Source organism: Pinus tabuliformis, chromosome 9, assembly GCF_031772625.1.
Source record: "Pinus tabuliformis cultivar Carrire ecotype Pingquan chromosome 9, CPIR1, whole genome shotgun sequence".
NCBI lineage: Eukaryota > Viridiplantae > Streptophyta > Pinopsida > Pinales > Pinaceae > Pinus > Pinus tabuliformis.
In genome coordinates this window covers 1,315,734,687-1,315,751,752 of record NC_142307.1, presented here as the reverse complement: position 1 = coordinate 1,315,751,752, position 17,066 = coordinate 1,315,734,687, and the positions used below count along the sequence as shown (strand labels likewise).

Here is a 17,066-nt window from a genome sequence, read left to right as displayed (position 1 = left end):
GGAAAAAAAAATATCAATTGACTTGATGTTGAATATCACTAAAACAAAATGGTGATGTCTCTTGATTGCAGATGGTGATGTCTCTTGATTGCAGACTTGAAAAGCATGCAATCGCAAAATACTACACATGCATAATGCCGGCCTTAGTTTTCATTTAGTGACTGGAATTATTAGAGAAAAGTGGCAAAGTTTGATCACAGGAGACAAGTTTTGGGGCTGAAAGAGGAAAAACTATTCATGTGTTGTATTAGGTGAATAAATTTATGTTCAGAGAGCATTATCTTAGAAGAAAATGTAGATTTATGTCCAGAGAGCATTATCATAGAAGAAAATGTCTTAATGTTGACAATGGCATATAATCGGCCATCATCTCGACACCATGCCATCAAAATGCCTGGACATGATTCAGAGCATATCCACCTGCCTAGTACTTCTGCTTTCACGTTCCTTAAGCAAATTGTTCTGGATACTAAAACTAAATATATTTATGTATGCCCATATTCAAAACTTTCACTAAACATTTTGTAAGGTGGGCTAATCAGTCTCAGAGGGCTCAATGTTTTCATAGGATACATAGCCGTAAATTGATAGTAAGATCTGTGAAACATATATAGATGAATGTCCCTACAAAGATTATACACGACATGGAAAATAGAGAATGCATTAACACATCTAAGAATGGACGAAAACCTCATCTGGTTTCCAATTCTGAGAAAATGTAAACAGCCAAACTTGAGAAGAAATCCAAAAAAACTAAACAGCCAAACATGAGAAGAAATCCAAAAAAAACAAGATATACAGTAACCAATGGACACAACCAAAGCAGCAAAGCCTATAATTATCCCAAACATATACATTATATCTTAGACAGTCATGAAGATGTTACTGCATTTCTAATACACAATAACGAGCATCATACTGGAGTATTTCCAATACTAGATCAAGTATTGGAGTCTTCAAAGTTTTGACCGTATCACATTAAATGTAATCAAATATATAGTTTGGTATATGACTCCATCATTGTACCTTACTGATTCAGATCATGAAAATACCAACGGACGTGATAATTTACATGTGCAATGTTCAGAATAAAAGAGCTTCTAATCATATCATGACCTGATCAGAAGTCTACGAGAAAATACACAAACAGCCAAGAATGAATTGCCTTGGAAAGTATCAGATGCATAAGGTCAATTTCTCAACCAACCCTGAAGCATTGTTGGACACTGTTGAGCTGTGATCGTTGTATACACATCACAGAAACGCGTCCTACTGCAACAGGCTCTTCCATCTCGCTACTTCCCTGAGAAGTTTCCCAAACGCAGAGAAGTTGCAGACCATAGATGCAATGATAATTCGAAACCATCACAACTTTGAAGGGAAACCAAGCAAGATAACCTGCATGGATTTCTGAAATAAGAACATTGCAAACATTAGGCCAGCATCTTCCTAGTCCCCTGTTCCATTCTCCTGAAATAGGAGCAGTTTGACCCAGTCCAGTTTTCAGAATTGAGAATGAAACAAAGAACCTAAGCATATGAGAGACTACTTTTCACAGGATCTCAACAGCCCTCTGCTGAGATCCATTTGATACAAGGCCCCTTGCATCTCCGCCCTCTCCCTTATCACCTCCACTAGAAATATGATGGAAAGCAGACACATGGAAATGTTGCTGCAGGCGGCCACTGTGATATACACCATTGTTACGAGGGTAAAGGTAGCCTTTTTCATCGGTGTATGATTTTTCCATGTTGGTAACTTTCAAGCTTGACATTCTTGAAGTAGTACCATGTACCTCCTGTAAAATTCTTGGATTTCCATCTTGTGACAGAAATCCTTCAGAACCTGAAGAACTTCCAGCCTGTACTGGAGCACCCTCTGATCCCTTTCCATTATCAGTATTCACTTTTGATGGGTCTAACTTCTTTGTGTTGAGAAAACGACCCCCACAACCCCTTGCTCTTCGCATAGCGTGAAGATGTCGAGATTCATGCAGATATGGCTGTAAAGAAAAACTCATAGGATGAGATGGAAATACAAGATTTACAATTTGTAAATGTTCCGATTATCCACTGCTGCCCTTAAATTTTTACCGATATGTTTCACCAGCAGATACAGCAAAGGAAATTCAGTCGGGGTCATAACAAAGTGAATTACCAGGGGAAGATGATACTAGCTTCCAACCTGCACAAACTTGCAAATAAATATTTTATACCACAAAGGAAACCAAGGTTTTGGACCCTTTTGTTTCTGTTAGAGTAACATACCTTCCTAACTTTTATCACTTTTTTTTCTGATTCTGCCTTGGCTCGTAATTGTCTGCGTCGCAAGATCCCATGGTATTGTTTTGCATTTACATATACAGGTTCTTCTTCTGTTTCTATTCGTAAGGGCATACGAGCCTGTTGCACTCCAAGCATATGGGGATGAATCTGATCCAAAATTTCCAGGCTCGGTTATACAGTAGAACATTTAATCACACTAACTCTGGAAGAAACTAAAAAAAAATCATGTTAAAGGAACTTGCTTTTTACTTTTATATATAGTTATTTGGACATGTATATCTTGGGTTGATTTATTGGTTAAAAATATGCATGGTTTTTTTTAAAGGTTACAATATGTATATGTTCAAAATTCAAACTGAGTTACAACAGGTATTAACAAACTGCAATAATTTTTCTTAGAAATAAATCTACTTTTCTAAATGTTCAAGTTATAAACATTTAATAGCATAAATTTATAATTTCAAAAATTTTAAACAATATTTCAAATAAAAAAATCCAAACTACACCTTTTGCTTTTCTATTTGAAAATCAAATTAATTTACAACTACTCTGCTCTTATAAGTACAGATGAATAATAATATACTCAACCAAACAGGTTGATGTTACCAAAATGGGTAACTCTTCTTAACAGCGGTCTAAAATGGGTAACTCATCTTAACAGCTGTCTTTCAGATACCTTTACATATATTAAAACTAATTTAAGAAAAGCAAAAATATTAATATACAGCAGTCACATATTGAAGATAATTTATTTACTCTTTAATCTGTAGCTTCACACATACGAAAGAAAGGTACTACAATGAAAGAAAATCCCATCCGTGAGTGGTAGAATATCCTAATTGCCCAACTCAGCTCTCACAAACTTCCCCCCTTATGGTTAAACCTCATTTTAGTACCATCAGTGATTGGTAAAATATCCTAAACGCCCAACTCAGCTCTCACAAACTACCCCACTTACCCCACTTATGGTTGAATCTCAATTTAATTGTATTAGGCACTGAGGTGATTAAACCATTGTCCCTGTCCCCATTTGCAACTTATACGTGCCCTTCGAAGAGTATACATGATGCATGCTTGAAGACTTTGTGCCCATGTTACTGCACCTAATAGTACTTGCAGTAAGAATCTGCTTGTGCACAAGATATAACTGTTTTGTAACTCATTTCTATGAACTTTTATGGGATGAATGTTATGTAATTGGGGTTGGAATTTAAGTATATTTTAATCAGAGGTAGAATGTATTGTGATTTGGAGATAACTTTGTCATGATATAAAATGTATTGGAGTTTGGAAGTGATTTTATCATTACATAAATATAATATTTGTTTTAGGAATCTTCATAGAACGGTTAATTTTGTGGTTTTTTTTGTGGTTTCTTTTTTTGATAGGGATGATTGTTATTTTATTTTTTTTTTTTTTTTATTAATCATAGTTGATGATGATGGTGATGTACTGGTATTTTTCTAGTTATATAAATCTGTTTTGTAATGGCTTTTGATGATTGTTTGGATGAGACTTTACCCTACGAGGTATTGAAAATGCCAGTATCATTAGAGTAAAGCTTGACTACAATGATTTTTAGACATAATAAAATATCTTGTGGTTTAGGATTAGCATCAATAATTACTTCTATTATTGGGACAAAAAAAGTGTTATGAAGAGAAAATCATGTTATCGAAGTCTACTAGGTGATCTACACTAAATTAAGAACAAAATCAAAGAACTCTATCTGTCCTACTTTTTTGGACACATATATAATGAAAATCACTGAAATCACAACTAAAAAAGGTCAATATACAATGAAAATGGGTCCAAAAAGTAGAACAATTAGACAATTCCATATTTTAGAAATAACACAAGGTGTAGCACTAAAAGTAGAGTATTATAATAAAAACCGATTTATATAAAAATAAACATTGGTGAAGAACATATTAATGGACATAGCAATACGTAGAAGCTAGAATGATGATAGCTTTATTTTTGAGATGAGATGTAATAGCTATGTTCATTCACAAAAAAATAAACATAAAAAGACGTTGAAACTATTGGTTTTTAGGGTTAATCCAAAAGTATTTTCACCTTGCTAGGAGAGCACTAGGTGGGCCTAGCTCCTTAGCAATGCTTCATGGAGATATGGGTGGCTCAATTTTGGTCGATGCTTGACCTTGGTTAGAGTTCTAACATGGCACCCTTACATAGGAGGTTGTAACCCTAATCAGCGTGATGACTCACTCATTGTGTGCTCACAATGGGTTAGTTGGTTGGCTAGTTAGGGAAAGTAACTACAAAGGAGAGGAACATTATTCACCTGGAGGAGGGCACTTAGCCCTAATAGGAGCTTGTACACTTTGGAGGTTGTGCATGTGGCTTGAGGACACCTGAGTTGAGGAGCATACCCCATGGAGGTTAGTTGTCGACCTAGACTCATAGGTTGAGGAGGAGCATTGGATTTTGGTAATCACATTGGTACACATGAGAGGACCATTGGGTACGAGAGAACATGTGGCACACACTTGAACAAAGAACACCTTGCATGAGGACACTTTGACACCACCATAGAAGAGGAGAGTGGGACTAATAGCTTGTTGGAGGGTATACCATCTTGGAGGAGGGGCATTGAGCCTTATTAGATTCATGCTTTAAGGGAATTTCATCTTGGGGGTTGGATAAACCCTTGTATTGTAAAGCACTCGATCTGGGGTTTCCTTGTTGATTACTTATATGAATTTGTGTCTTTGGTTTTTGTTAGCCTCCCTCACCGATTGTATATATAGAGGAGAGAATTTTGTCAGATCATTATCATCATTGTACTCTATTCTTTATATTGTCTTGTAGAAGTCTTGTAGGGAACAAGATGTTGAGGTTTATGTAGAAACCCTAGGAGATGTGTGTTTGTGTATGTGTGCATGTGTGTGTGTGTGTGTGTGAGAGAGAGAGAGAGAGAGATGTCTTGATAGTTTTTGAAGAGATTATTCATGTGTGATGCTCAGATTTTCTCTTGTGCAACATCAAGGTTTGTGCTATTCTTATAAACCATACAGAAGAACATGAATATGGAGGTGATTATGGTCTTGTGGCTCTTGTTATGGTGTTAAGGTTTCTACCCTAGTAGAAGACATGGAGAGTATAGCTAAATCCTTGCAAGATTTTGGAGCCTTGGTCATGTGTTAAGTCACACAATTCGAGTTTGGCAATGATCAAGTTATGTTTGAGTTTGAATTTTTTGTTGAGGCTTGAATGAGGTTCACCATTAGGTTCGTCTATATACATTTTCTATATATATATATACACACATCAACTTTTAAATGAAATATATCAAAAAATAGTAATGTAAATTAACATCAGTAGACATAAAAAATGTTATTGTGACTTCGAGACTGCAAGGATAGAATACAAGCTTAATCTTTGACATGAGGTTATGAGCTTGAGCTATGGACTTGATCAATGGCCATGAGGTTCAATGAGGTTCGCCAAACCTCAATTTTTTTTTAGGTTTGCCAAATTTGGAACCTCAAGTTTGAAGTTTGGTGAACCCTGTGACATAGATCTTGTAGGATGCACAAAGGCTAGGGCAAGATCATGGATAGCCTAGCTTGATGTCTCTTGGGCTTCTTGGAAGAAGACTCAGTTATTGTATTATTGGTGTAATATGCAGGCGTTGACTCTCGGTGCTCGTGATGATGCAATAACTAAAGACTATCCTCAAGCCCTAGGATGTACATGTAGGCTTGGAAGCTAATGCTAGAATTTTCTTGCCATGTACTTGTGTGATGCAACATGGCTAGGGTTTGTAAACTTTATGGAATACAAAATCACTAGTGTGGAGAGCTTGTGTGATAAAAACCTAGTGTGTGTGTCAAGGAGGACTTGCTAATGCTAAAGCTAGCATGTTGAGAATACTTGGATGAGTGACCAACTTTGGTTAGGGGTGGGTTTGGAGAGCTTGCCTTGTAGCACCTTTGTAATAAAGTTGTGGTATGTGCTTTTGTGTGTGTGTGTGTGTGTGTGAATTCTAGCTATCCAAATATTGTGTACTTGTAGATTTGATTTTCAGCATATGTTATCTTATGATTGAGTATATTTCAGCCCTTGTGCATGCTAATTTCACATAACATATAGCTGAATCGGTTAAGTAATTTAAAACACCCAATAAAGCAACATATTTGTTGGTGCTTTAATCTTCTACAATAAGACATTTCAGATCTGTTTTATGCCTTGAAAAATGTGTCCTAAGCATTGTATCTTTGTGGTATTGAACTACATTCATATGGTATTTATTCTCTTTAGCTACTGGATGAAATTGGGTTGAAGGGAAGTGAAATATTATGTTGTAATTTAATATTTCAGATCAACCCCGAGGCTTAAAGTTCACGGGGCTTATTATGTAGGAAACCTCAAGTAAATGAGGTCAAATTTCTAAATTGCATTACTTCCCCAATTCTTGGAGTTAATACAGACATAACATCTTATAATAATTCCAAAAAAACCCTACGATGCAAGAACCCTAACCCCAACATGAATTTAATGCTAAGTGTACACACCAGAGCAAAACAAAGTTGAGCTTTTAAGAGAAAAGGGGAGCCTTGTTGAGACCATAACTTGCACTTATTACTCTGTTTTAGGTCTTCTTTAACTCGTTAGAAAGATTATTTGCAATATAAGTCAAATGCCCTATTAACAAGAGACAAAGCCTTGAAAAATGAAAGCTCACGATTAAGAAACTACGAGTATCAATACCATTTCTAAGATGGCCCCGAATGGTCACTTGATCAATCCTTCCTCCTTGAGTAGCAATGATCAACACTGTGTAAAATTCATGTACTAAGAGTATTGAAATTTATGTGGTGGAAGATGTTATTAGAAATGCTTGGAAATTCCACAATAATCGTCTTGAATTTTTTGTCAATGTTTTAAATCACTAATTGGATTTATCCTCAGAACATTAAGTCAAATATGAGAAGAGGGCATCCTTGCAATAAATACTAAAATCTAGAGAACATAGAACCCCATAAGAATAAACATCAACTGGAATGAAAGATATAAGACAAGAATATCATAATTTTATCATAAACCCAATATAATAATAATTAAAATGTAAAATATTATAAAATAAAATCCCTATATCGATAATGAATAGTAATTAGTTATTAAAAAGTAACAAAACACAATAATATATAATATATGTAAAAACTACAAAATAATCAACTTATAAAATAAATCAAAGTTGTGAAACATATCTAGAATATAAAGAAAAAATAAATTAAAGCTAGGAAACATATCTGTCATACTAAATAATAAACTTGTAATATGATAAACCTAAAAATAAAATAAACAAACAAATAATTTACTAAAATATTCTAGTAAGTGCTATATTTATAACAATTTAAAGGTTATAAGTTTAACTCCAGAGGGGATAGAGTATATATATATATATATCTTTATAGATGGTAGAAGTCAAATTGTTACATAAAGAAGTTCATATCCCATAAACATAAACAAGGATTCTTATATACCAATTTGATGTTTGATTTGGTTGTGACCTTAAAATTAGATTATTATTGTTATTTCATATTATAACACAATAATAATATTTGTAATATAATACTAGTACTATATACATAAAATATTATAAAAATAATTCCTAAAATTTATTAATAATTAATTATCAAAAAATGATAACCACCTATAAAAATATCTTTAAAAATAAAATAATATACTTAAAAAACCAACCTAGTAAAATGAGTTAAAACCATGAAACATGTGTACATTATATTAAATAATAAATTTGTATTAAAACATAATAAATTAAAATAAACCAACAAATAACACTTTAATATAATATGTTAGTGTTATTATAATAATACTATGATACAATAATAGTAAGCTGTATAATAATAATACTATAATATTAAATAAATATAAGATAAGTATACAAATGATATTATAATAATAGAATAGAATAAACCTTATAATAGTAATATTGTTAGAATATAATTCTACTAGATCTAGTTTTTAATGAATCATTTGTTCTCATGAGAAAGTTTCCCTATTATGACAACCTGAAACAGTCATATATTCTACTATCAAGTGTTCCTTCAAATTGATGTCCATGATTTGCTCAACAGAATTGGGGTTGAGTATTATAGTGGCCAAGTGCTTTGCAACATTTGAGATGTCTAACAAACATAGAAAGTATGATTGAAACAGTGACACATCAAAGACGGGAAATATAGAAAGTATGGTTGAAATAGTGACACATCAAAGACGGGATGTAAGCTGAGTAAGGATAGAAGGTTTACTCGAAAAACATTCTCACCCACCACTTGGTGATAGTGTAAGCCCTAAGCATCTTGTGGGGATTGTTGGTTGGTTTTTTGCAAATGTAACCATGCTTTATCACCAACCTAAAACTTATGTGAAACCCAATGTTGATAGTATTACTACTTGTACTTGTCATTAATCTTTTGCAAAATATCATGAACTTGATGTTGAATGTGATAGATCTATTCAACAAATTTGGTTACTTTCTCTACCTTGTTTTAAGTATGGGAGGGCTCTCCTTGCGCTAATGCATTAGGTAGAGAAATAAAGTAAGAGAAGATCATGTGGTAGAATTGATACATATCCACATCCCTAAACACCACATACAATGTACATATACATATAGTCCATTACATTGACAATAGCCCAAAATTGGCTTTACAAATATAAAAGGCATAAACAAATAATGGCAAAATAAAATGAAAAGAAATATAATGCTCATAAGAGAGAGCTTATTTCTCCTACTGTATTCTATTTAACATAGAAAAATGAATGTGCTGAGTTTAGTCATCAAACCAATGAACCAAAGCTAGCATTTCATCAATGCCATGACTTCTTCCCCTTGTGTTTTGGTTACCAACCAAAACAAAAAGATGTTTTATGACTTGTAGGTTACACAATAGGATAGGTGTAGGAAAACATGTGATCCTAAGCATGTACAAAAACTCCAAAATGATGTTTAAATGGTATGCACTGCTACAAACTCTCTATCCATTTTTTTGACATGGCTGATTTATATTCTGGAAGATTAGAATGATGTCCAGTATCCAACAAGGCGTGATGCTGCTCCACATATAAAAACCTACAATTATTTTCCTTGTTTCCTTCTAGATAATGTGTGGCTAGAGAATGAAACAAAATTTCAGCTTTAAAAGAATTTTTCACCTCTAAAATTAGAGCTGGAAACCCTTTTTTATATGGCTGGAATTTTTTGCATGATATAATAACCTGAAAACCTTGTTGCAGCCACAAAAATATTTACTTCAACTAATTTTTGTGTATCAAATGAATAAAATACAAATCCACATATGGTTGGAAAAAATATGCACATCTATTACCAAGAATATGTTTTACATGCTGCCCAAAACCTACACTATTATTCATTATACATGGCAGAATAATACTTTACAAGTTTTCTTCGAAAATTCCAACCTATGTGGCTATCAAAGAAACCCAAATCTGCAATATTGTCTTCCTCTTCATTGTTTTTTTATCATTGCATTGGGGAATGGTCACATATAATATTTCTTCAACCTTTTAAGGGTTTATTTTGGATACTTTCACCATTAAATCTTCATGAATCTCCTCCTCATATATTTATTCTTCAATGGAATGACTTCTAACCTTCCATGGAATCATGAGAAGATTCTTTATCCATGTGCCCTTTATGTAAGGCTTTCATAAAATCTTCAATAATCCCTTCATATTTCTATTTTTCATAATAAGGATCCAAATGCTTGATAAATAACTTTAATAGACCTACAAGTGAAGAAATTTCTTTCCTACCAAGATTTCCATGTTGATTTTTGTGTAGCATCTAGAGGTATTCTTGCATGCCAAGAGGCCTCCTAAGTCGGCCTAGAAGAATTATGGAAATTAAAATAAAATTTTATTTTGAAGGCATCATGTAGGCTCAAAATGGTCAAGTCAACCCCACCATGAAAGGGTGTGTCCCTCGGTCAAAATTCACCCATTTGACCTATATAAATACACGATGTGCTACTCCACTTTGACCAATTCAAAATTATCATAGATTCACTCTTTCATTCAAGCCACATGCAAAGTCAAAGAAGGAGACTTTTCAAGGTCTAACCGAGCTATTTCTTGACTATTTGACAGAGTTTGACTGCATAAGAGGTCGAGTTTGGCCACATAAGAGGACAAGTTGACCGCAGGAGTCAACCGCAGGTTCGAAGTTGACCACAAGAACTAAGTTCACCAGGCCGGAAATTTTGACCAGATTTTGACTATTTTAGTGATTTAACCAACATTATCTGGCTAGAACTTTGACTAGGTTTGACTGTGTTGAAGAATGTAACTAGTGTCGATCTTCATAAACTGTATTTGAGTCATGTAATTGTCCAAATAAAGAAAAGATAATTTTTTATTGTAAAAGAGAATTGACTTATTAAAGCATGGGTTTCATGCTTGGGTCATTAGTCAATAGGTCAAAGCCTCCATTGAAGGCTTCTAGGCTTGTATCTTGAGTCAAAGTCAAAATATATTAGACCCTTCTTGGGAAAAGAAAATTATTTTTATGTGTCTTATACTCCTCCATCAAGTCGGCCTCCACACCCTTCAAGTCGGCCTCAAACAACTGTCAAGTCGGCCTCTTTGAAGGGTCACATCCTCTCACAAGAAGAGTATATATATACCTGTGCTATTCGACCTATTGAGGAAGCTATCATCGATCTGCAATTTGAATCAAGAAGAAAGTGCAAAGGTATCCAAATAGAAGTCTTTTTGTCATCACTATGAAGGAATTATCATAGCGAAGGAAGAAGAGATTCTTGGAGTCGAAATTCTTTCTCAAATACAACGGGAATAATGAAACTGCATGACCAAAGTTACAAATCAAGCTTCAGAAGTACAAATCAAACCAACACTCTTGTTGACTCATTTTGGAGAAACAAACCTTTGTTGACTTGTGAAGAAAAGGAAGGAGAGATGCTTGACCAGGTTACATGGAGGCTGACTTGGTGGAAGGAAAATGTCTATGGTCCTGGTTGTCTCACTCTGATTTGAATCTACTAGTGGAAGAGTTTGACTGGGTTTTCCCCTTGACTTGTGAAGAAAAGGAAGGAGAGATGCTTGACCAGGTTACATGGAGGCTGACTTGGTGGAAGGAAATGTCTATGGTCCTGGTTGTCTCACTCTGATTTGAATCTACTAGTGGAAGAGTTTGACTGGGTTTTCCCTAGCTGAGTGCCTACGTCTGGTGTTCATTGTGTATGATCTTCATGTTTTGGCATTTACTTGATGATGAGAACACTAATATAATCAACAAAAGACAAATATAATATCGCAAGTAAATGTCAATTAAGAGAAATCAAGAATGAATTCTTCCCTAATGGATTTCTCAACATGGTATCGGAGCTAAGGTCAATGATGAAAAGGGCTATTGAAAGATCACTATTGAGCCAACCAAAAAGAGAACTAAATTGATATATTACATTTCTGGGCATGTTTATAAAATCGATTAGGTCAATATCCTAGGCAATTACAGTCACAAATCATAACTTAAAAGTCATAACAGTGAGAGAAGCCATGTAGCTTTCTTGAGATCCGAATAGCTAGGCTATAAGCCTAGCTAAGGCCAAAATCCATGGGAGAAATAGCGAAGTTCTGAGTATAAAATTGAAGGTATGAATCAACCTTAGAAATTTGAAGTTACAAGGTTACAGAAAAGACCAAATCATATACTTTAAAAACTAGAAATATTTCTTATAACCAACAAAAAGGTTCAAGTATTAAAGGTCTAGAACCGAGTTGCTTAGGCTGATTCTAATTTCTCAGTGATCTCCAAAGAAAAAAAGAAGTCGAGACCCATGTGGAAAAAGGGACGAAAACCTATGCATATATATGTATGAAATCTAAGCGTCAATTGTGGCATAACAACCAACCTAGAAGGACATAATATCAATTAATCAAATCTTGCAATTTATGGAATATTGAAATGAATCAAGGTCTACCTCCTTTTTGGAATTAGTGTCTTAAAAGGTGAAATAAAACTTTTATGCTTAGACTATCATTGAGCGAGTAAGATATCAATATGAAGAGAAGTATATTTGAAGATCTGTAGCAGCCTCTATTACAATCAATGTAAATGCATCGAACATTTTAGGACCAACTCAAAGTCTTCATCAAGTAAGTATTGTTACTTCTCTTTATGTTTTTAGTCATCTAACAATGTGTGTATGGTTTGCAAGAAAAGGAAACAAGCTCAATGGAATATCAATCTTTCAAGCATGAAAGACAAAGGTATGTAAGTTTTGAGGTATGTATAACTTGTTCATTTGCTAAAATATCTAATGTCTTAGGATTAGTTGCAAGTATGATTCTAGGGATGGCAAATCCTCATTAAAATTGTTAATGACAAGGGATAGTACGTATGATAGTCTCTCTCTCATTCACTTGTTCCCTCTTAGAAACCCTATCTCACAATTGTCTAGGGTTTATAAATAGTTTGAGATATATGACTATCCTTGGCAAGAATGAAATTGAATAATGACTAACACAAACCCCTAGGAATTCATTCTCTCAAAGGTAATGCAAACCCTAGATAATCATCATGTTGTTGTATTTGTATATTTTGGTTGTACTTGTCAATAAATATTGCAGGTGTAGTGACTTGATAAATCAAGTTGGATCCTTGGGCACAAATTGACTCATAAAGAAATGAACCATGAAGACATTGTCATAATTCAGAGGGAGCACTTCAATAAAAGAAACCCTACAAGGTTTATAAGAGGAGCAACTCAAGGTACGTCTAAGGTATGTCTAAGACCATAAGATTTGTAGCTAAACTTCTTCATCAAAAGATACGATCATTTTGAAATTTTCCTCTCCACTATTAAGTCTCTCATGTCTAGGGTTTTGAATCATAAAGATTCTTGTTAGGGTGATTAATCACTAGAGTGAATGTACCTTTGTCATACTATCTCTTTCCATTTGTTCATTTTGGTTAAACCCTGACCTTTGGGGTTCACTGTAAAACCCTACTCTTTTGATGCTTAGGGTATGTTGATGCTAATAATGAAACCCTAGTCTACTTAGGGTTTTTTGATCAATTTTAGAACTCATGGTGAAATCCTACTCTCTTGATGTTTAGGGTTTTGGTAAGGTTATGAAGAAAACCTAGCATTTTAGGGTTTGTCGTTGATATCTAGGCTTTACGATGAAACCTGAGATTGTTAGGATTTGTTGAATTAAGGTTTATAAACAAAACCCTTGTTATAGTTAAAGGTCCTAGGAATGAATCCCTAGTGTATGTGCTTCTGTATGATTGAAACCCTAGCCTGATAAAAAATTGTTGTATATCTAATTTTTGGAGTTTGATGTTTGTATCTAGGGTTTACGATAAAAACCCTAGTAAGAGATTGATATAAATTTCTAGGATATAATATTGAAACCCTAGATATGAAATGATAGAATGCTAACTTGATTGTCGATATCCATGATTTAGTTTTTATTGACGAGTTCTAGGGTTTCTGACAAAACTCTAGTAGAGTTTGACATGAAATTCTAGGGCATAACATTGAAATTGTTATGATTGAATTGATAACTTGATTTAGTTGATATCTAAGACTTTAAGTCTCGATGATGGAATCTAGGATTTGAGACAAAACCCTAGCAAAAGCTGGTAAAGATACAACCCTTGGATATCTAAAGTCTGATTTCTTATTTTAATAAATGCTCCCATTGTGATGATATATTTGATTTCATGCTCCTATACATATATGTTTGTACTCGGTTGTACATATTGTTAAAGATTTTGTAAATACATAGTCTTCAAAGATGTTGAAGGTGCTTACCTCATTCTTGATGATGTATCGGTAACGATGAGCATGATGAAAAAGATGGAGCTGTAAAAATCCCGATAACATTGAAGTTCAAATGACCTTGATATTAGATGAAGAAAATGAAGCTTCAAAATTTCTCTGATATGAAAGAAAGAGCATGTGTGGTTGATAGAATGAAATTGTTAATAAGAAGGCTTGGATGAAAGAGAAAAAGTATATCTCACTAGTTGAGAGGGAGGGCTTATTATGACAATTATTATAAAAGACCTTGAAGACAATAATGAAATGGGAGAATGGTTAAAGCACTAGAAATGGTTATTCTTGATTGATGAAGTTGCAAACAAAGACTTGGATGTATTAAGAAGTGTTGAAGATGAATTTGGTGTTGCTAAAAATTTGAAGAAGGAAGCTTCCAATGAGACATGTTTGGATAATATGATGATGACCTAAGCAGTATCAGAATGGTTGAGGACTCCGAAGGTTTGTGTTAACATATGTATATTGAAAGTTTAACACAAATTGGGGTTTTGATTGTACAGTTAGATCTCTCCATAAGAAAGTTGAACATCTTGGAAGCATGCTTGCACTGGTGGATATATTTAATTTTGTTGATAGGGAGATATGAAGCATCTTCGGGTGACAATATACTTGGGAGGACATTTGGCCGGCTTGTGATGATGTCTAGATCCCGAAGTAGGGAGGGTATCGTTGGTCTTGTGGAGCTCCAACCTTGGATACGATACCTAAATCCCTGGGCTGGTGTTAGAGAGGAAGCCTGATGGTACCTATAATGGCTAAAGCTTGGAAAATACCTTAGTCCCAACCAGTTAGATACCTTGGTCAAGTATCTAATCTATAGCACTAAGTGTGTTATGACTCTTCGTAGAACATATCATTTTGAGTTCATCCTTGTACATATATATATATATATATACACCTCCCTAGTTAAGAGTGAGTGTTGAAGAATGTTACTAGTGTCGGTCTTCATAAGTTGTATTTGAGTCATGTTGTAATTGTCAAAAAAAAGAAAAGGAGAATTTTTTATTGTAAAAGAAAATGGACTTATTAAAGCATCGGCTTCATGCTTGGGTCATTAGTCAATAGGTCAAAGCCTCCATTGAAGGATTCTAGGTTTGTATCTTGAGTCGAAGTCAAAATGTATTAGACCCTTCTTCGGGAAAGAAAGTTATTTTTATGTGTTTTATACTCCTCCATCGAGTCGGCCTCCACACCCTTCAAGTCAACCTCAAACAGTTGCCTAGTCGGCTTCTTTGAAGGGTCACGTCCTCTCACAAGAAGAGTATATAAATATACCAATGCTATTCGACTTATTGATGAAACCATACCATCCATCTACAATTTGAACATCAAGAAGGAAGTGTGAAGGTATCCAAATAAAAGTCTTTTGTCATCAATATGAAGGAATTATCATAGCGAAGGAAGGAGAGATTCTTGGAGTCAAAATTTTGTCTCAAATACAAAGGGAATAATGAAACTGCATGACCGAAGGTACATATCAAGCTTCAGAAGTATGGATCAAACCAGCACTCTTGTTGACTCATTTTGGAGAAACAAACCTTTGTTGACTTGTGAAGAAAAGGAAGGAGAGATGCTTGACTAGGTTACATGGAGGCTGACTTGGTGGATGGAAAATGTCTATGGTCCTGGTTGTCTCAATCTGATTTAAATCTACTAGTGGAAGAGTTTGACTGGGTTTCCCCTACATAGGGGTTTTTCCCTGGCTGAGTGCCTACATCTGGTGTTCATTGCGTATGATCTTCATGTTTGTGGCATTTATTTGATGATGAGAACACTAATATAATCAACAAAAGACAAATATAATATCACAAGTAAATTTCAAGTAAGAGAAACCAAGAATGAATGTTGCCCTAATGGATTTCTCAACAGCGTGGTGTTTAGACTTAGATTTTAGCACAAATTTCTAAACAATTTTTGGAATTGGAAACCTTGCTAAAGAATAATTTCTCCTAGAAGAAAAGTTGTTGCATTTTCTCGCAAGTTTGGGTTTCCTAGGATAAATTTGTTGTTCTATTGTGCATGGTCGTATATTTATGATCTTATTGTTTTCATTGCATTACTGTTGAAATATTTTGTGTATAATTGCTCAATAATATCAGTGGCATAAGATAAAATGTCTGGAGATTATTCAGTAGTAATTATCATATTAGAAGATTGGTTTCTACTATGTATCTTGTAGAAAATTCAACATTTCATACCATTTTAATGCCTCATCCTCAAGGGTTTATGCAAAAGTCATCATCCTAACATCCTCATGAAAAGTATTTAAATATGCCATGAATTGAATGAATGATGTAAGACAACAAATCTCAATCATGATACCCATCAAAAAATACAAGGCAATCGAGAAAAATATGGATCATAACGTTAATTTGGAAACATAGGAATGCCCAAGAAATCAAATGGAGCATAAAAAGCATCCAACCATGGAGCTAACATCATGATCCCTCACTTTTACATCTTCAAATTTGAACATGAAATATGTAAACAAATATCTTTATACTCCATATAAAAGAAAATGGAGTCCCCAAGATAAATCTTCAATGCCTTCACAATGTTGCTTGCTTCATCCTACAAACAGCAAGTTCTTCAAAAATTTGCAAGGAACAAGGTCTTCATTCCTCAAAACAATATGATCTTCGAATAGACATCCTTATCAAAGAATGTAGTCAATCTACAAATGTTTCAAGGAAATGGACTTCGTCCCCATCAATGGTCCCAAAAATATTACCTTGTGGATTCTCACTTGGTGTAAAAGTCCAAAAGTGCAAATTATGAAATCCCAAAAGTGGATTAGATAAGTTACCCATGGTCACCTTAGTAGCCTTATCTTTCTCTCTTTAAGCTATATATAAGGTAATATAAGCTCAAGATGTTGTAGATAAAGAGAGAGTGAAAG

General features: G+C 34.2%; 1 protein-coding gene across 2 annotated transcripts in view; it reads right to left on the bottom strand.

Annotated features, from left to right (window-relative positions):
* Positions 1-808: 808 nt before the first annotated feature.
* LOC149153376 (nuclear transcription factor Y subunit A-10-like) overlaps positions 809-17,066 on the bottom strand; it is a 99,585-nt gene continuing 83,327 nt past the window's right edge. For both annotated transcript variants that reach the window (XM_089440635.1, XM_089440634.1), the window contains exons 5-6: positions 2,268-2,432; positions 809-2,002 (exon numbers count right to left, since the gene is read on the bottom strand). In XM_089440635.1, the coding sequence (XP_089296761.1) occupies positions 1,553-2,002; positions 2,268-2,432 (615 nt within the window). In that variant the 3' untranslated portion in view covers positions 809-1,552. The remainder of the gene's footprint in view (positions 2,003-2,267; positions 2,433-17,066) is intronic.